Here is a 20351-nt window from a genome sequence, read left to right on the forward strand (position 1 = left end):
AGACCAAAGCCCACTGCAACTACTCACACTAGTCAATCCTCTAAAAAAGCTGTTTACTCTGCCCTGCTTTGCCTTTCCCATGGAAACCCCAAGAAAGGCTGTGTCCTCGACTTTCCCCTCCTCCTGACCAAGCCTGGTGCTTCCCCACGTGGCCCTGCATGGTTGCCACACTTCCTTCTCTGGGGAAATGTGAGTAATAACTTCTTCTTTCAATGGCATTAGCCTCACGTGTCTCAGTCACTGCCACAAACTAAAATCCCGCAGCACAAATGAGACAATGATCTGATTTCTTTCAGGAAGATAGAAAATAATGACAATTTCTAGAAAGAGGCTAATTGAAAAGAACAGACTAAACATTCCAAAGAGATTACATCTTAGACATGTTTGGACCGCATCCGACAGAGAGGGCAGCCCAGGGGATCAGGACTAAGAATAATGCACCATTTTACCTCCTGCGTTTCCATTTTCTTATCTTAGGGAGGGGTTTCATTCATTCTGGTTTTTGGAGGCAGTGGCATGAGAAGACCTGAGTTTGAATCCAAGCCCTGCCGTTTACCAGCGAAGCGGACTTGCATTAGTCTCTGGGCTTCAGGCTCTGGATCAAGTAAACATGGGAGTAATTCCTACCTCACAGGCTCGTGGAAAGGCTCAATAAGCTCCCATCTTGTGTGGTGCCTGGTGCATGACAGATGTTGGGTTGGGGTGAATTTTATCCAGCTGCCTCAGGGGGAACGGGAGGATTTACCACGGGGTTTGCAATGAATGACTGTCGCCCAGAAGTGATCAGCTCTCATAAACTGGACAGACCTGGTTATTTAGACTAATCAACTTTACTTTTTAACTTTTTCTGAGGCAAACACATAAATTAATAGGAAATCTAAGACGGCCCATTCCTCCGGCATTTCATGTTCCTGCCTCAGGCAAATGGTAAATATCCATCCCTGAGGATGACTGCTCTCTGATGGTCTCTGCTTCCAGAAGCTTCATCACAAGCTGTGCCTGGACCAGGGGCAGGAGAGGATTACAGCTGTGAACCGACTCTCCTGGGGACTTTGACACGGTGAGCAAGCAGGCCCTTCCGAGTCACAGCCTTAGGCTAAGTTCCTGAAAATAGCTGTTCTTGTATTTACCATATGACCAAAACTTGATTAAACCTCATGCAAACTGATAAAAAAAGAAAAAAAACCTTTAAAGTTCATGGCAAAGTCACAAGAAATGCCTGCTCAGCAAATCCTTTTTTGTGGAATAAGTTGTTTATATTTCTCTTTCAAGGGTATGTTGTGAAAGCTCTGTGTAAATATGTAATAGGATAAACTTGCTGTGGAGTTAGGGAACCAAGCAGCTTTTTCCTGCCCAGCCTCAATTCTGGATTCTTTTTTTTTTTTTTCTGTACGCGGGCCTCTCACTGCTGTGGCCTCTCCCGTTGCGGAGCACAGGCTCCGGACGCGCAGGCTCAGCGGCCGTGACTCACGGGCCCAGCCGCTCCGCGGCATGTGGGATCTTCCCGGACCGGGGCACGAACCCGTGTCCCCTGCATCGGCAGGCGGACTCTCAACCACTGCGCCACCAGGGAAGCCCCAGTTCTGGATTCTGAATGTCCTCCAGAAAAGATTATGGCGTGGCTAGCACCTGAAGCAGAACAGAAAGGAGGGGCAGTGATCTAGTCCCTGGGGGTCTTGCCAACTGACTCAGAAGCCAAGACACTGTACAGCACAGGGAATAGAGCCAATATTTTATAATAACTACAAATGGAGTATAATCTTTAAAACTTGTGAATGACTATGTTGTACACCTGAAACTTATATAATATTGTAAATTAACTATACCTCAATTTTTTTTAAATACAGAAAAAAAAAAAGTCAGGGCACCAACAGATTGGCTAATCTTTTGCTCTCTTACAGGAAGGAACAGCAGAAATGAATGCTCTCAAAGGGACTGCTGTCCATTTGAGAATTTTAATACCCCTGATATTTACCCCCAGTGAATTCTTTAGCTTGGAAGTTTGATTTTAAGTGTATCGTTTCACTTTGTTCCTAAAACAAACAAACAAAAGGTATTTTATTCACATCAAAAGGATTGTTTTGGTACAAAAGAGATATCAAATGGCATTCCTTTAAATATGACCTTGGAGAAGTCTTTTAAACTTACCAGGTATGATTAATTTATCAAAGGGAAACCTTTTGCCTCTGGCTTCTTCCTCTTCCTCTTCCTCTTCTTCTGGTAAAACAAAATATACATTGTCAAGTTTATTACATATTATTACTAAGGATTGTGCAAAAAAATTTAAATACTTTGGGACTTCCCTGGTGGTCCAGTGGTTAAGACTCCACACTCCCAATGCAGGGGGCCTGGGTCGATCTCTGGTTGGAGAACTAGATCTTGCATGCATGCCGCAACTAAGAAGTCCGCATGCTGCAACTAAGAACGGCCCCAGCCAATAAATAAATAAATAAAATTATTTTTAAAATAATTAAATATTTTAACTAGTAGTCACTAATGAAAACTAGCCATAACTAGGAAAGCCTGCATTTTAGGTATAGTCGCTCCGATTTTTTTGTTTATTTTAATTGTGACTACTGTTACTCTGAACAATAAAGCTGTGACTTATTTGAATGTAAACATTCAAAATAAAGGTAACACCCACACTTACGGTTGAACAGGTCTTTGGCTTGATCATAGGTCTTTGGGAATCCATCCAAAATGTAACCTTGATTCTTGCAAGGCATGGATTTTAGCTTTTCTCTTATAAATCTAATTATATATTCATCTTCTAGTCGACCTAATAAAAAGAAAAAAAATATTACTGTGCAGTCACATTCTACATAACTAAATTGAGCTATTTGTAGTGAGGTGGATGGGCCTAGAGTCTGTCATACGGAGTGAAGTAAGTCAGAAGGAGAAAAACAAATACCATATGCTAACACATATATACGGAATCTAAAAAAAAAAAAATGTTCATGAAGAACCTAGGGGCAAGACGGGAAAAAAGATGCAGACCTACTTGAGAATGGACTTGAGGATATGGGGAGGGGGAAGGGTAAGCTGTGACAAAGTGAGAGAGTGGCATGGACATATATACACTACCAAACGTGAAATAGATAGCTAGTGGGAAGCAGTCGCATAGCACAGGGAGATCAGCTCGGTGCTTTGTGACCACCTAGAGGGGTGGGATAGGGAGGGTGGGAGGGAAGGAGATGCAAGAGGGAAGAGACATGGGGACATATGTATATGTATAACTGACTCACTTTGTTATAAAGCAGAAACTAACACACCATTGTAAAGCAATTATACTCCAATAAAGATGTTAAAAAAAATTTAAAAAGTAAAGTGATCTCAAAAATTCTTGTGCAGTCAAAATTACTATTGAAAATCTCTTATTTTTGCATTAAAGTGATATGTGGTTTTGTATTTTGAGCACAACACATGAACTCTCATGCCCAATAAAGTAGGAGAACCCAGTGAGCCTGTCTGCAGGAAAGAACAGAATCGGATGCTTATGTCTGCGCTTCCAGAATGTTCTTCCGTGGTCACAACTTTTGGTTGAAGTTGAATGAGGAGTAATTGGAGGAATCCAGGGTGTTCTCACTTGCCAGCAGGATTTACTCAATTCTGTTTTGATATATGCTTCTATAACCTTAATACGTGATAATAAATGCTTCTGTTGTGAGAATTCGGTGGGATAGTATCCATGCGTGCTGATGCCACATGATTTATTTTTATTTTTTATTTTGGCTGCACCGCACGGCTTGTGGGATCTTAGTTCCCAGACCAGGGATCTAACCATGGCCCTCAGGCAGTGAAACCCCAGAGTCCTAATCACTGGACCGTCAGGGAATTCCCTACACACAATTTATTAATAGTAGGTGCCCAATAAATATTTGCTACATTTGAATAAGAATCAACCTTGATCTTGACCCTTAAAGGCACTGTTCTCTTTAAGGCTGCAGAAAGGAGCGTGGCCCCCTCTTCCCTGCCTTTTCCAGTGGGCATTGCAGACCTTCACCCCACTGGACAGTTCCCTCTCCAGCCATGGGCACAGGGTTCCTGCAGTTGCTTGGAGGAGTTTGTTCTAAAACTATCACAGTGCTTCCAAGACAATGATGTAACTCCTCCAAAATATTCATCTATCATGTAATTGTTGAACAGCTATCATTCCCAAGACACAGCCCTGCCCTTACATGGCTTAGTGTATACATTACAGCAATACAAGCTTGACGAGTTTGAGAAATTGATCTCCAAAGCTCTTTCTAGGGTAGCACTATACTTTCAGTTTATTGGTGGGTCTACAATATAAAATAATTTGGGGTCTCTTTTTATTACTCTGTTAATGACAGTAAAATGATCTCATTAAAACACCTCTCCTTTCTTCTACCTTTCATTGGCACACGAATCATTAGGCAGTAACTGATTCAGAAAATAACTGTGTCTTTCAGAAATTTAAATATTATGGCAGAGACAAAAAAAATAATCAAAAGTGTTATTTAACATAATGAAATTCCTCAAAATGATTTGATGTTACTTCTCAGGAAGGTTCAAAATGCTGTAAAGAAATAAAGTCACATTCTTTTCTTGTTTTTTTTTTTTTTCCGCCACGCAGTGCATGCGAGATCTTAGTTCCCCAACCAGGAATCAAACCCATGCCCCCTGCAGTGGAAGTGCAGAGTCCTAACCACTGGACCTCCAGGGAAGTCCCTAAACCCACATTTTAAAAATGTCAAGGGGGGACTTCCCTGGTTGTCCAGTGGTTAAGAATCCGGCTTCCAATGCAAGGGATTCAGGTTCAATCCCTGGTCTGGGAACTAAGCTCCCACATGCCATGGGGCAACTGAGCCCACACCCCACAACTAGAGAGCCTGTGTGCCGCAACTACTGAGCCCTACTGAGGGATACACTAATATCAAAAGACAATTTTTATTTAAACATTCTATCTTCAATTTTCAAAAGCTTCGTTGGTAAGGAAAGGCACATACTCGGAAATCTAGCTTCGGCCCCCTCCAAGGCATCCTTTGGTTTATTTCAGGGAGTGAGCTTTGCCATTCATTTGTTTGTTTTAGAAATAAGTGTTCATCACGCCAGAAGGGAGCTTGAGCGGCAGTTTATGATAACTATGGAATGTGAGTACGCAAAGGGCCAAGCCCAAGCACCTTTTTCTAGAGAACTGTGACCTCCTGGAGATACACTCGTGATCTTGGCCGGTGGCGTTGAGCATCTCGGAAGGGGATGGTCACTTCTGTTTTAAAGCAAAAGAGCACAGCCCTGCTGGATGGCCTTTAAAACACCACACTGCTTCTTCTTCTTTTTTTTAAATGTTAAGTCTGCCTTTCAAATAACAGTAATGTTTAAAATGCTAATATTAATGCATATTCATAATTACTAAAACTTAGTTTAAAAACAGATAGCTGCAACCAAGGTTTTTAAAATAATCGACACACAGTAGAGACACGATGCTATCGACATAAAAGTTGATACATTCACATACATCCCCCTCCCCAACTTTTCATTTTCAAACTCACAGAAAAGTTGAAAGACTGGTTCAATGATCACCTGGAATCCCACCAACCAGTGGGATTCCGTGCATTCTAGTGCATTCACCAAGTCCCTAGTTTAGCTGAACAGTCAGGGGCCGACGGGAGTGGAATCATGAATAGAAGAGGATACGGAGGTGTCTCACTGTGGGATTGTGAGATCTGTCCTGCTGGACTCCTTAGAATCACATGATGACACATTGGTTCACGTGAGGGAGAAGTGTGCTAACCTCTGCGTCCTCGTTCTGTGAAATTTCTACATAGGTTAATGCCATGGGTTCACAGGTGTTATTTTGTTTAAACATGACCTGGGTCCGTGTTTCTAGTTTCAGGTAAATATGAATAGGAAGGAGTTTGGGACAAACTTGAAGAAAAAAAGTACTTTCCTAAGGTTAAAGGGGACTGACTGCACCCTCGCCATCTTGTAGGAAGTGGGTGGGAGGGCATACTGACAGTAGGCAGGTTTGTCTCCCTCCCCGTTCCCCTCTGAAGACAGAGGCTGCTGACCCAGTTTGGCCTCTCTTGCATCTGTGGGAAGAACAGACTCTGCTGCCAAGGACAGGCCCTTCTTGAACTTGGGTGACGCAGTGACTGCTCTCAGCCATAATTCTTGTTCTGTGTGGTCACCTCCCTGGACGTGAAAAGAGCCCAGTCAGTACTTCACGTCATCCTGTTACACGAAGTCCTTGGATAAGACTTTTGGGTCCTTGCAGAGACCAGTTATATGTTCCTGTCAGCAAATGCTGTCCCATGTTTGTTTCTGGCCCTACGCCCCAGGCTTACAGCGTATGTACACGTGGCCATGTTCACCTGTGGATTCCTAAAACTCCCAGTCCCCTGCCCTTTCGTGTGGCCTTGCCAGACTTCCTTCCACAGGTGTCCTCACAATGGAGTGTCTTATTTTGTTTTTTCCCCTCTCCCAAAAGGTAGGAGCCAGGATGCTATTAAACTCTAAAACCAAGATAGTGATTCCCCAGTGTCACAGGCGAGGCAGGGGCAGTGTCATATCTCAAAGTGTTGATCTGCGTTTTCTGCGTACCTTTTCCTCTGGGCCATTGATCTGGGATTCCAAATTCCATATCCTCCTGGCCCAGCCCACACAAAAGCAGAAACCCAGACTCAGATGATGAGCTGGTTTAAGTGAATGCTCAGTGTGTGCAGACAAAAACATTTTCTCCACTCCATAAACTAGATTGGAGTGGCCTGGGGGAAGGAGAGGAAAAGGGGTAAACAGGACTTCAGAGGAGGGTGTGAAGGGATTACTCCTGACGAAGAGCAGCTGGGTCTAAGACTATGCCTGGAGGGGCAAAGGGTGGGGTGCCAAAAGACCCCAGAGGGGAGGGCGGTCCAGAGCGGGGGCCCCAGGGGAATGCAGTGGGCGGTCCTCAGGGGGAGGGCCAGTTTGTACCTCTGTCCTTCTTCCCTGACCCCGACTGGCCCCAGCTCAACCCTGGAGGATCAGAGACAGCCACCAGCAAGATGGGAAAAGTAAGAGGCAGGAAACCAGATGTGCTTGATAGGATGGGAGGGGGGGAAATTCTCCACTGAGTCAGAGTCCAAACTTGCTTACACGTTGGACTGGTTTATAGCCAATGCCAGTATTACCAGTTTGATGGAGGTTCTCAACTATCTAGCTGTAAAAATGAAATGGTTTTATTTTTCTCATAACTGCTGCTGACTGCTTTCCTGATGGGTGGCAAGCTCCCTTAAAGACATCTCAGTTCAAAACTTAGTTTGTGATTGGAATGGACTTCTGAAAGCATGAATAAACAGAGAGCCCACTTACTTATTATCTAAGAGCTGCAGTGGGACCAGCCTGAAATTCCATCCAAGGGTGGGGAAAGAATGAGTCCAGAGCTTGAGTTTAAAGGGACACCTCACTGGGATGCAGTGTTCAACAAACTGGTTCAAATTACCCCGTGGGCAAGAATATTTTTCTATTTATTTGTATTTCTTCCTGAATGAATTAATTATTGGTCCAAGTTATTCATCCATTTTTTTCTCTTCGGGGTTTCATGATTTTCTAATTAGTTTGCCAGAGCGTTTTATGCATGAAGGCTATTAACTCTTTGTCATATTGGTGGTAAATACTTTTTCCTGATTTGCCCTTTGCCTTTTAATTAATGTTTTTTGATGCTTTATAAATATTTATGACTACACATTTGATTGTTTTAAAACTTAGGTAATTCTTTCCCATCGTATAACCAATAGTCAACAAAATGTTAATGGGGGGGGTTCCCTGGTGGCGCAGTGGTTGAGAGTCCGCCTGCCGATGCAGGGGACGCGGGTTCGTGCCCCGGTCCGGGAAGATCCCACATGCCGCAGAGCGGCTGGGCCCGTGAGTCATGGCCGCTGAGCCTGCGCGTCCGGAGCCTGTGCTCCGCAACGGGAGAGGCCACAGCAGTGAGAGGCCCGCGTACCGCAAAAAAATATATATGTATATATATTAATGGGGATTTTTTCCCCCAGGGTTGAGATAGTGAATGATTGTGTGTGTGTGTGTGTGTGTGTGTGTGTGTGTGTGTGTGTGGTTGTTATAATTTCTGTACTTCACTTTTAATAGCAAACAAGTAGTTTTTTATAACAAGGAAATCAATCCCACCGTTACAAAAGCAGTGCAGCCGTGTGCTGTGCGGTTACCTGCGTTGTGCTCCAGGCTTTCCTTGATGCCATCCAAGAACTCCTGAGCATCCTCCACGGTCTCCGCTTCCTCCTCCTCTTCACCTTCTTCTTCTCCTCCTTCCCCTACATGCTTAGGTGTAATGATCGCCTCCTACATACCACAGGGATATTCAAATCAGATGATGCCCTGCATTGATTGGCTGCTATCTGGCGAGTGATCCTGGAAAAGGCTGGTACCCAAACAGGGGAGGTGCTCAAGGACAGCTGTGCAAAAGTGGTCAGGATGCGTCTATCTATCTACGAAGACAGATAAGAGCCTCGGGGGGGTTTCTTACTCTATTTTAGGAGAATAATCTATTTCTGTGCTAACGCCAGAACTACTTAAGAATCAACACTTTTCTAGGAATTCCCTGGCGGTCCAGTGGTTAGGACTCCGAGCTTCCACTGCAGGGGGCCCAGGTTGGATCCCTGGTTGGGGAACTAATCCTAATCCTGCAAGCTGCATGATGTAGCCCAAAAACAAACAAACAAAAAAGAATCAACACTTTTCCACGTATCAGGTTGGATCTTACTTGGGGGACACACATTTTGTAGAAATCAAGACTTTTAATAATCATCTTTGGAAATGTACCTCAGTACCTACCATTCCCAATAAAATGATAAAAAGCAGCTATTTAGGGAGAAGGAGGGACAGCAGAGCACAGAGACTTTTCAGGGCAGGGAAAACTACTCTGTATGATACTCTAATGGTGGACACATTTCATTATACATTTGTCCAAACTCATAGAATGTACAACAGCAAGAGTGAACCCTAATGTCAGCTACGGACTTTAGGTGATATGGTATGTGAATATAAGTTCACTGATGTAACAAATGTGCCACTCTGGTGGGGTTTAATGATAATGGGGGAGGCTGCCTGTGCAAGGGGTAAGGGATGTAGGGGAAATCTCTGTACCTTCCTCTCAACTTTGCTGTGAACCTAAAACTGCACTAAGAAAATAGTCTTTTTTTTTAAGCTGTTGATAAATGGTCTGATAATACCCTGAGAAACATACATCAAGAATAAAAAAAACCTGGGTATATATCCGAAAAAAACAAAAACTCTAATTCAAAAAGATATGTGCACCCCAAAGTTCATAGCAGCATTATTTACAGTAGCCAAAATATGGAAGCAGACTAACTGTCCATCAACAGATAAATGGATAAACAAGATATGGTGTGTATATGTATATATACATATACACACACGCATACACATACATACAATGGAATACTACTTAGCCATAAAAATGAATGAAATGTTGCCATTTGCAGCAACATGGATGGACTTGGAGGGCATTATGCTAAGTGAAATAAGTCAGACAGAGAAAGACAAATACTGTATGATATCACTTATATGTGGCATCTAAAAAATACAACTAGTGGGGCTTCCCTGGTGGCGCAGTGGTTGAGAGTCCGCCTGCCGATGCAGGGGACGCGGGTTCGTGCCCCGGTCTGGGAAGATCCCACATGCCGCAGAGCGGCTGGGCACGTGAGCCATGGCCGCTGAGCCTGTGCGTCCGGAGCCTGTGCTCCGCAGCGGGAGGGGCCACAAAAGTGAGAGGCCCGTGTACCGGAAAAAAAAAAAAAAAACTAGTGCATATAACAAAAAGGAAGCAGACTCACAGATGTAGAGAACAAACTAGTGGTTACTGGTGAGGAGACGGAAGGGGAAATGGGCTAGGTAGGGGGCAGGGCATTAAGAGGTACAAACTATTAGGTATAAAATAAACTACAATAAGGATATATTGTACAACATGGGGAATGTAGACAATGCATTTTAATAACTATAAATGGAGTATAAGCTTTAAAAATTGTGAATCACTACACTGTACAACTGTAAGTTATATAATATTGTACATCAACTATACTTCAATTAAAAAAAAAAGAATAAAGAAACAAATGAAAATGTTCCAGTCAATAGAGAGAATGCAAGATATATTTTGAGCAATAGCTGGAGAAAGACTAAATTTTAAGGGCGACCCATGAAAGAGGCTTCCAGAGGAAAAGCCATGTGGGTTTCTGTGTTTTCATAATGGAGCCAACAACAAAATCCAATTAAAATAACAAATCTCTTTGTAGGATATGCCATGGAAAAATTAGTGATTTCTTAATTATGAGTAAGACAAAGCATTTTTAAAATATAAAAATTCACAGTAAAGTAGTTAAAAGTGTTACCAGTTTTGCTATGGCTTCGGAAATGACATCCTTCAGTTTAATGTGATGCAGTTTGTAGTATTTGGACAACACTTCAGCGATGCTGGATTTTCCCACAGCAGGAGGACCAAGAATGCAAATCTTGATGGGCTAAAAGAGGAGAATAAGCGTCATACAGGGAGCTCTGAACCATCTGTAGCTAGACAGTGTTCTTTATTTCAAGGGTCGCGGCCCTTTTAAGTCTCGGGATCCTGCAGGCTGACTCTCACTCCTCCATCAAGACCCCAGAGTCACTTCCTCCTGGTATTTAATGAGCATCCACTACGTGCCCTGAGCTGGGCACGGGGCACACGACACACAGCAGGATGTGAACCAAGTACTCAAGCATCACATGCTACCAGTTTCATCTTTGTGGTGCTACTCCTGTAAAGACAGCGGAGAAATAGAATTTCTGGTCCACTATACAGGGTGCTTAATTTACTGCCTGATGAACATTGTTTCTGGACTAAACTTGGTCTTTAATTAAACTTTTCTTTTTAAAAACAGTTAATTAAAAAAAGAATAGGGCTTCCCTGGTGGCACAGTGGTTGAGAGTCCGCTTGCCAATGCAGGGGACACGGGTTCGTGCCCCAGTCCGGGAAGATCCCACAGGCCGTGGAGCGGCTGGGCCCGTGAGCCATGGCCGCTGAGCCTGCGCGTCCGGAGCCTGTGCTCCGCAACGGGAGAGGCCACAACAGTGAGAGGCCCGCGTAACGCAAAAAAATAAATAAATAAAAATTTAAAAAATAATAATAAAAAAATAAATGAAAACAGTTAATTTATCCTAGTTTTTAAAAATACACTCATTTTTTTACTTTTATTTTTTATTAATCTATCTTATACATATTAGTGTATATATGTCAATCCCAATCTCCCAGTTCATCCCACCACCACCACCCCACCCCTGAACCCCCCGCTTTCCTGCCCTTGGTGTCCATACGTTTGTTCTCTACATCTGAAAAATACACTCATTTTTAAAAAAAGTTTCTAGAAGCTCATCACATTCATAACTGGTGAGCAAATGTTTATTTCTAATAGAAATAAAAAAATCAGTGACAAATAGTCATTTCTTTCAAAATGGTCCAAACAGTTGTGAAACTAAAGCCTGGTATTTTGCAAGGCAAATTTTTTAAATTTTAAATTAAAAAAAATTTTTATTTAAATCATGCCATTGAAAAGCATTTCCATGGGCAGAGTGTCCATGTGCTTCAAGACTACATAATTTCATGCACAGAGTTGGTTATTGTTATTATTACTACTATCATTATTATTAATACTACTACTACTGTTATTATTACTATTTGTCAGATGAGGCAGCCAAGGCTGTGAAGGGAGTGAGCAGGGCTACTGCAGTGGTACTGGGTAAGGCGTGGTGGATGTGAATGACCCGGTCTGCTTAGGGACAGGCTCTCTCAGGGTGATGGCAATGACCAAGATGGCGGGCAGTGGAGGGTGGCAGCGGTCAGGAGAGCATCTCTGGAGCTGAGTCTTGATGGACAGGGCTGGGCTCCGAGGTAGGCATGGTGCAGTCACCAAGGCCTGTTGTCCGGCTGTCAACTGGGCAGGTTCATGTGCCTTGTTTCATCCACACACCAAGGGCGGATCTGTCTCCTGGGGTAAGCTCACCTCATCCGGGTACAAAACCAGAATGGTAGTTTATTCAGTTATAATGAGAAGTGGGGTTGCCACTGAACTCAGAACGCTCCAAGTGCACGTGTCTGGCACATGTACCCCTCAAGGCAGACACGTTTAGAAAGTAGCTTGATGAGCTTTGATCAGACCAAGGCGAGTTGGATGGATGGACTGTTGAATGGTATTAGGTCAAGGTGATTGGATGCACCTGTCTCTGCACAGGGATGACTTTGCCTTGCTAAAGGAACTGGAGTTGTGGAGGCCCTTGGCTTGAGGCTCCATCTTGCTAGATGTCGCTGGTGTGGCACTGTCTACATTGTCCTTGGTCGTGTTTCCTGTTCTATGCTGCCAAGCTGACCAATGCCCCCAGGGATGGATAGACTCAGTTTAATTTTTAGATATGCTTACTCCTTCTATCATGTCCTGTCCAGTTTTGCTAATCAGGAACCGTATGGTCTCTTTAAGGTGTCTTGTCCCATCTCTACTCCGACTGGGTGTTGTTTTACGTTGACCCACAAACGACAACACTAGTCTAACCTCTCAGGTTGCTCTGTGCCTCGGGACAGCCTCCAAGTAGAGCCGTCGTGGGTGTCTCAGATGCTTAAAAGGATCATTGTTTCTTTTTTTTTTTAATTTTTAAAAAAACTTTTTGGCCATGCCACACAGCATGTGGGATCTTAGTTCTCCAGCCAGGCATCAAACCCGCGCCCCCTACAGTGGAAGCGCCGGAAGCGCAGAGTCTTAACCACTGAACCACCAGGGAAGTCTCCAATCATTTTTTTTTTGTAAAGTGGTACATCTTTTTTTTTTTTAATTACTTACTTAAAATTTTTTTAAAATTTTTTCTTTCTAGGTTTTAAAGTGGCACGTCTTTTACTGCTTCTCAACAAGGCATGCTTTGCCCGAGAATACTGTTCTTAGGATACAATGGCAACTCTACTTGCTTTTACGCAGTATTTCCATGCACGATGGCAATTCAACTATGATGGCACCTGTCACTCATAGACTATAGCTTTCGAAATGCCTTCTCATGTCGCATTTACTCTCATCTTTGGAATGCCTCCCTGGGATAAATCCAAAGATGTGGGCAAGTGATGCATTTGCCTGATTTCAGAGACGGGTGTGTGGAGGCTCCCATAGTAAGGCCATTCTAGCTAAGTTGGCATCTTAGCTAATTTGAATCCCTGACTAGCTGTGTGACCTTGAAGATATTGCTCCATCTTCTAAGCCTTGGCTTCCTCGTCTATATATGTAGATAAGAATATCTATGAAAAGTTGTGGTGATTAAAATGACTGGCAAATCCCGTGGCCAACAAGAAAAGGTCAAAGTAATCATCAGACGTCCCCACCTCCTACCTACCCTTTTCCAGATGTATACCCGGGGTGAAACAGGCAGGCCAGTCAGGTACCAGACACTTTCCCTTATAGGAACAACTCTGTGACCATCAGTCTGGGGCTTCCTGTCATGTTCAATTTGTGTCTAGCATAACAACCATCTCTGTCAACTTAAAAATTTTTAATATTCAATTGGCAAGTATCAATAGAATATAGAGGTAGATTTTTTTGGCCTGAGCAATAGGTCAAATTTGAAAAAGAACTTGAGGGAATTCCCTGGCGGTCCAGTGGTTAGGACTCCACGCTTTCACTGCAGGGGGCACGGGTTTGATCCCTGGTTGGGGAATTAGGATCCCGCAAGCTGCGTGGTGTGGCCAAAAAAAAAAAAGATTGAAAAAGAACTTGAATTTAGAAATTCAGACATTTGAAAAAGTACTTTCATTGGTGTAATTACACCAAAAGTTTCGTTTACTTTGCTTAAATCAGAAGCTTACACAGGAAGTGGTTATAGTTACCAATAATCTTCTGCTTTGCTTGTACTCTTTGAGGATACTGTTGATATTTTCCACAAATCCTGCTTGGGCGAACCATCGAATGTTAAAATTTTCCTTCACAATGAGTGTTTCCATTCTCAAATTGACGAGTAAATGGTCAATATCCTCTTGCTAAGAGATAAAGGAACATTAGAGATTTGTCCTTTTTTTTTTTCCACTTGAGAGTTATAACAGACCCAAATCACTGAAGTTACTGAAGAAAAAAATATGAACACATTCACTAAAGATGGCCGTCAACTAAGGCAGCTCTAAGTTTTGACAGACCACCTGCTGTGAGACTCTGTGACCCTAAACTTCCCTCACATCTGCTCTCTTGTGACGGGCAGCATCCTGGCTGGTACAGTGACACAAGCAACTCAAAGAGTAGGGAGATACTAGAAGCCCAAGTGGAAGGTTTCCTTCTTCCTTTTTTTTTTTTTTTTTTTACAAATTTTAATACTACCTATTTTTTGAGTAGTGCAATTACACGGTTCAAAATCCAAAAGAACAAAAAATATAGGGGAAACTTATACACACTACCATATATAAAATAGATAACCAACAAGGACCTACTGTATAGTACAGGGAACTCTACTCAGTATTTTGTAATAACCTATAAGGGAAAAGAATCTGGAAAAAAATATATATATGTATAACTGAATCACTTTGCTGTACACCTGAAACTAACAGAACACTGGAAATCAACTATACTTCAATTAAAAAGAAAAGTAGAGGGGAAAGCACTCCCTTTGGTCCCCATCACCACCCATCCAGTTCTGCTCTTCAGAGGCAACCAACGATATCAGTTCTTTCAGAAACATGTTCCAATGCACTGTTTTGTTGCAATTTATTCCTAAAAATATTATATTCTAAAACAAGCTGGAAGAATGCACTGTATGACTAAAACTGTACTTTCGGCGCTGCTGTGATGGAATCAGAAATTCAGCCTCCTGTTTGAATTTTTGAAAGAGGCCAAAGAGAGCAACACCCAGTGTTTGTGTAGCATTTTACACATCAGACAGCTTTCAAATACATATTCTGACCACAACCTCTGAGGGTTTTCAAAAAAAGAAAAAACAGAAACCAACAGGCTCACAGAGGTGAAGAGGAAGTTGCGATAGCTAAGATGGCCAGCTGTGCAGGAGGAGGTGAAATGAACTTGGAAGCCAGGTCTTCTGACTCCAAATCCCTCAAGAACCAACACCTTTAGGACAAGAGTAGAAAAAAAGAATCTCTTATATACTAACTGTTAAGTCCTTTGTTAGGAAAGCATTTTCTTTGGGTACTTTCTGGATTTTCCCAGGGCCAGTACTTTTACTGATGCACTGTTAGAGAAACATAGAATTATTATTTGGTTGACCTGTAAGATTTCAATATAAAATTTCTCAAATGAATATAAACATAACTGAATACAAAAAAAAAATTTGCAAAGCAACGGGGGGGGGGGGGAACACTGAGGGTATTCACTGGTGTATTTTTTCCACACGTGGTTAAAGAGCACAGAGATGAATAAGGCCCGATCTCTGCCCTCCGGCAGCCCCCAGCCTGAAAAGGGAGAGACAGATGCTTGTGTGTATTGTCTGATCTAGGCGTCTGGAAAAGAGGGGCTTGCCCATGGGGGAGGTGGGATGGAGCCAGGAGGGTGCAGAGGAAGATGTCTGAGCTGAATCTTAAGAATTAGTGGGAGTGGCCAGGGAAAGGGCGAGAGAAGGCTGCACTGGCTGGGCCAGCTGGGCCATAAGGTGACAGGTGGCTTTAATCAGAGCAGCCCAGATAGGAAAGGGGGCCCTCAGAAACCCAGATCTCCTGGAAGCCGCCAGTAGGTTTGGTGAACTTGACCACATGAGTACTTTGGGGAACAATTCACAGATAGATTTTAGTATCGCGGTGTGTGATTTGTGTGTGTGTGTGAGTCCTACAGTGGACTTTTTTTGCTCCCCTCTGTGCGTATACTGGAGATAAAAACATTGTGGTTGTAATTTCCCAATACATATACTGCAGACACAAATAGCAAGCTTGGGTTTAAGGATATTGTATTTTAGGAGTCCCCGGTCTTGTTAGCACTCCTGATTCCATAATTATAATACTTTGGCGGGGCGGGGGGTGGGTAAAATGACTTAAGAGATGCCATCCAGTCTGGCTGGGATGACATGGCTATACCTTGACAAAGTCTTCCAGAGTATGAACTGACTCGTCCACAGCCACCAGGTAATGGAACTTTGGCACGTGGTCTATGACGTTCTGTATCACTCTGCAGACCACCAGGGAACATCGCCCCCAGAGGGAATAAACAAAGGAGATGTAGTAAATAGAATTCAATGGATGCCACCCTCATGGACCAGATGCCAGGTTTGCTGATTTAGCAATTATCTGATTTTCCAACAAGGTCAGGGTTGGGATGATGGTCCCCACTCTACAGTGAAGGAAGCTAGTGAAGAGTTAAGTGACATTTCTTGGGCTGAAGGGCTAATGGGAAGGTAGAAGGGCCGGGATTGGAAGCCAGGTCCACCTGGCTCCAGATTCGCCCCAGGTACAAGAGTAGCTGAGCCCCGACAGGACTTGCGTTGATAAGCCCGCTTACCCAGTGGCTCATTAAAGTCCCCAAACAATGCTTTGGGGAAGGTGTTTCACAAAGTAAAACACAGATTCACAGAAGCTGTGGCTCCTTAAGTCACATAGCACGGAGTGGCTTAGATTTCCTGCCCTGGATTAATTATGAATGATGGCCAACGTGTCTGAGGGCTTAACTCCGTCAGGCCTGTGCTCTGGGCTTTCCAGGTGTTACCCCATGGAATTCTCAGAACAACCCTCTCAGGTAGGGCTATTATCATCTGCATCTCACAAATGAGAAAATCAGACCCAAAGGGGTTAAGCAACTTTCCTAAATTCACACAGCTAGTGAGGGGCAGAACAGGGATTTGAATACAGATGAAAAAATTTCCAAAGAAACAATAGTGAATGGAAGACTGTCACAAGACTGTAGATGCTACCTCCATCTCAGCTTCCTTTTCAGTCAAACGATAATAAAACAAACGCACCTGTCTAAATATCCATTTCATATTTGTTTTATATTAATTTCACAGAACGTTTCCTCTTGTAGCTTCTTTCTTTGTTAAATAGTTGACAGTCTTCAAGAAACTTGTTGGAAAAAAATGCTACCGCAAGGGCCCCCCGAGTCCTTGTGTAATGGGAATAATTTAATTAATTTAATAATGTAAGATTCTTTCACAACTTTAAAACCTGATAATGTAATCATGTAAAATCTCTGCAGGAAGAAAGGGTCCGTGTCAGCCCTGCCGTGTCCAGTGTCAATGTTGGCTGGAGCAGATCTAGGGTTTTATTTTTGTTTGTTTTGTTTTTTTGCGGTACGCGGGCCTCTCACTGCTGTGGCCTCTCCCGTTGCGGAGCACAGGCTCCGAATACGCAGGCCCAGCAGCCATGGCTCACGGGCGCAGCCACTCCGCGGCATGTGGGATCTTCCCGGACCAGAGCACGAACCCGCGTCCCCCGCATCGGCAGGCGGACTCGCAACCACTGCGCCACCAGGGAAGCCCAGATCCAGGTTTTATGTAGAGTCTGAAGCTCAGACAACTTAGGGAATCCCTCTTTGAGAACAATAATAAAAATGAAGTTTAGGATCGTGGAAGGGACCCATGCAGGGGAGGGTCTTGAAGTTTAAGCTTCATTGTTTCCCAGTAAATCTGTAAATCTGCTTGGGATTGAGACTAATTTAATAGTGGCTGGTGGATGAGAGAAAGAGGGGGGGATCTAGAAACCAGAAAGAATCTCAGAGAGGTGCTGCTCCCTCCCGTGGGGTGAGCTGAGGGGTTGACAGAATAAAGCCCCTGGAACTCGAAATGTACAAGCGATGAACTACAAATAAAGTGAACCCTACCTTTGAGTTAGTGTTTAAGTCAGTGTCTGCAAAGAAGGAGAAGGGGACCTGGGGATACTCTGTGAGTCTGAAAAACACGTGTTAGCATCACTTAACAATTGCCAAAAAAAGAAAAAAAGCTTCTGGTTTATAGTTCACAAATTTCTGGAATTTAAGTTGGTGGGCTGGACATATCAATCTAATCTGGGACAAAGGACCAGGTCCCCAGAACGCATACAAAGAGTTCTTTTCCCAAACTGGAAGACATGCTATTCTGCTGGTAAGGTTTCTAAAAGGTGAGCTTGAACTTGCTCTCAGAAGTGTGGAGCTTTTAGGTGATGGACACAATTTCATCAGATGCAAAGTGGAGATGATAAAAGTACCTTCTGCTTAGGGTCGTTGTGAAGAAGAAATACAATAATACACGTGGGGGTCTTAGCACTCAGTAAGAAACAAACACGGTAGTCAGCTAATTCTCGGGAAGTCATATATCTGGTAGAATACTTACCCTGCTAGATCAAGAACATGAATTGCTGGAATTACATTTGTTCCATCTCCAAAAACTGGTAATGCAGGGACCTCACCCGACCAAGCTAGCTAAAAGAAAGAAAAGCAAAAGCATGTTTTCCCCAGTTATGTGTGCCTGACTGTTAACAGCTCCCAGACAGAGCCACAGTCAGAGGCATCCAAAAAGATCTGTCTATCCGATGAAATAATAGCCTCCAGAGGTTTTGTAAATCAGTTCTGATGAGATTTAGTTGCTGATCAAATTCTATTAAGAGAAATAAAGTGCAACCTCAGGGCTGAAATACTTTTCAAGAAATCATAATGTCCTCAGCTGTCTTTAGTGGTCATCTGTAGAGAAAGAAAATCCTTTAGTATGCACGGTGTCTTTAATTCTATAAAAGTGAGAAATAAAATTTAAAATTACCCCCACTGGCTGGGGGTAATTATCGTCAGTTTGTAGATGAAATGCTTAGTGCATAAAGTATCCTCCAGGACATTACACTTCCGATGGGTCCCTTTGACTGGATTTGAACCCTGATCTTCAGAGTCCAAATCTTTGTCTTTTCCCTTCATTAAATATTTCAGTAAATAAATAGATAGTCTGGGTACTGTTTAACTGTCATGTACTAGATGATTTTATATCGCTTTTCAAGAGTGAAAGAGGTAGGAGTGGGGGCCACAGCAGACCACTGGATCTTGTAAGATATTTTGGACTTGGGGAAACCTTTGAAGGGTTTTAAGCAGGGAAGTGACATCACTGGATTTGCTTTGGTTGCCTTGTGAAGGGATGATGAGAAGTAAGAGTTTAAATGAAGAGACGGAGGTCATGACAGGTGAGGACAAGAGAGGGTTCTTCCTAGCCTTTGGGTGGGGAGTTGGAGGCGCTGGGTTGGAGAGAAGGGAGATATTGGGGAGGTCGTCTCTAGAGGACCTGGGGATCTTGTGATGGATGAGATAGAGGAAGGAGTTGGGTTCTGATTGGTGCAGCTGGGTAGAAGGTGGTCCAATTTCCTGAGGTGGGGCCCTGGAGGAGCTGCAGGTATGGGGGTGATTGTCGATGTAGTTTGGATTTGTGAAACATCCAAGGTGAGGTGATGGATCTGCAGAGTGAGAACTAAGGAGAGGGAGTCCCGCTGGAGATGGATGTTTGAGTCATTGGCACCAGTCATGGGATTGAACAGCCCAACCCAGGGAAAGAGCGTAGATGGAGAAGACAAGAGGGCCCCGGGCAGAGGCCTGGAAGGCCAGCATCCGGTGGTCAGTTAGGTAAAAGGTAGCTGAGCACGGGCAAAGAGAAAGAGCTTTCTTTAGCTCATCCTCTTCAGCTGTCATATCTCTTGTATTAAAAAACCAACCAGCCAACACTTTCCTGAAACTTCTTTTGCTAGCTCCTGCCTTCTTTTTCTGCCCCATTTTACAGTAAAATCTCTCAGAATGCTCCTCTGTTCTCACCATCTCCACTTCCTCTCTTCGTGCTCCCTCCTTGAACCTACACATATCAGGCTTTTGTTCTACCCGATTCCAAAAATATCCAGGTCAATCCTCCAGTCTCATCTTACTTGATTATCTGCCGTGTGTGATATGGTTGGTCATTATTTCGTTTTAGAAACACTTTTTTCACGTGTCTTTTTCCACACTCCCCTCTTGGTTCACTGGGAACTCCTCCTCAGCTGCCTTTCCCGACTCCCTCCCATATCCTTGTAAATCTCCAAATATAGGAGTGTCCCAGGACTCAGTCCTCAGACCTCTTCTCTTCTCCATACTCATTCTCTAGGTGATGTCATCCAGTCTTGTGGTTTTAAATTCCACCCATATGCTGGTGGCTTCCAAGGTTATAACTCTAGTCCTGACCAACTCCATAATCTCCAAACACACCTCCCACCTTCCAGTGCAACGTCCAACTCCCTCCCTGCTGAGTATCGATACTTGGATGTCAGCCATCTCAAACTCAACGTGTCTAAGCTGAGCTCCTGAACTTCCCACTGATTGCATGCTTCACCCTAATCTGTCCCTTCCCAGTTTTCCCCATCTCAGTAAACGGCAACTTCCTACTTCTGGTTACTTGCACCAAAATCCTTAAAGTCATTT

General features: G+C 43.4%; 1 protein-coding gene across 4 annotated transcripts in view; it reads right to left on the minus strand.

Annotated features, from left to right (window-relative positions):
• Positions 1 to 20351, minus strand: part of AK7 (adenylate kinase 7) — a 54364-nt gene that overhangs the window by 8283 nt on the left and 25730 nt on the right. The window contains exons 7-14 of one of the 4 annotated variants that reach the window (XM_060165473.1): positions 18265 to 18353; positions 16043 to 16133; positions 15130 to 15207; positions 13865 to 14014; positions 10365 to 10493; positions 8166 to 8298; positions 2651 to 2779; positions 2149 to 2217 (exon numbers count right to left, since the gene is read on the minus strand). In XM_060165473.1, the coding sequence (XP_060021456.1) occupies positions 2149 to 2217; positions 2651 to 2779; positions 8166 to 8298; positions 10365 to 10493; positions 13865 to 14014; positions 15130 to 15207; positions 16043 to 16133; positions 18265 to 18353 (868 nt within the window). The remainder of the gene's footprint in view (positions 1 to 2148; positions 2218 to 2650; positions 2780 to 8165; positions 8299 to 10364; positions 10494 to 13864; positions 14015 to 15129; positions 15208 to 16042; positions 16134 to 18264; positions 18354 to 20351) is intronic. The other 3 variants (XM_060165481.1, XM_060165490.1, XM_060165494.1) reach the window with 3 other exon arrangements.

The sequence above is a fragment of the Lagenorhynchus albirostris genome, chromosome 1, assembly GCF_949774975.1.
Source record: "Lagenorhynchus albirostris chromosome 1, mLagAlb1.1, whole genome shotgun sequence".
Taxonomy (NCBI): Eukaryota; Metazoa; Chordata; class Mammalia; order Artiodactyla; family Delphinidae; genus Lagenorhynchus; species Lagenorhynchus albirostris.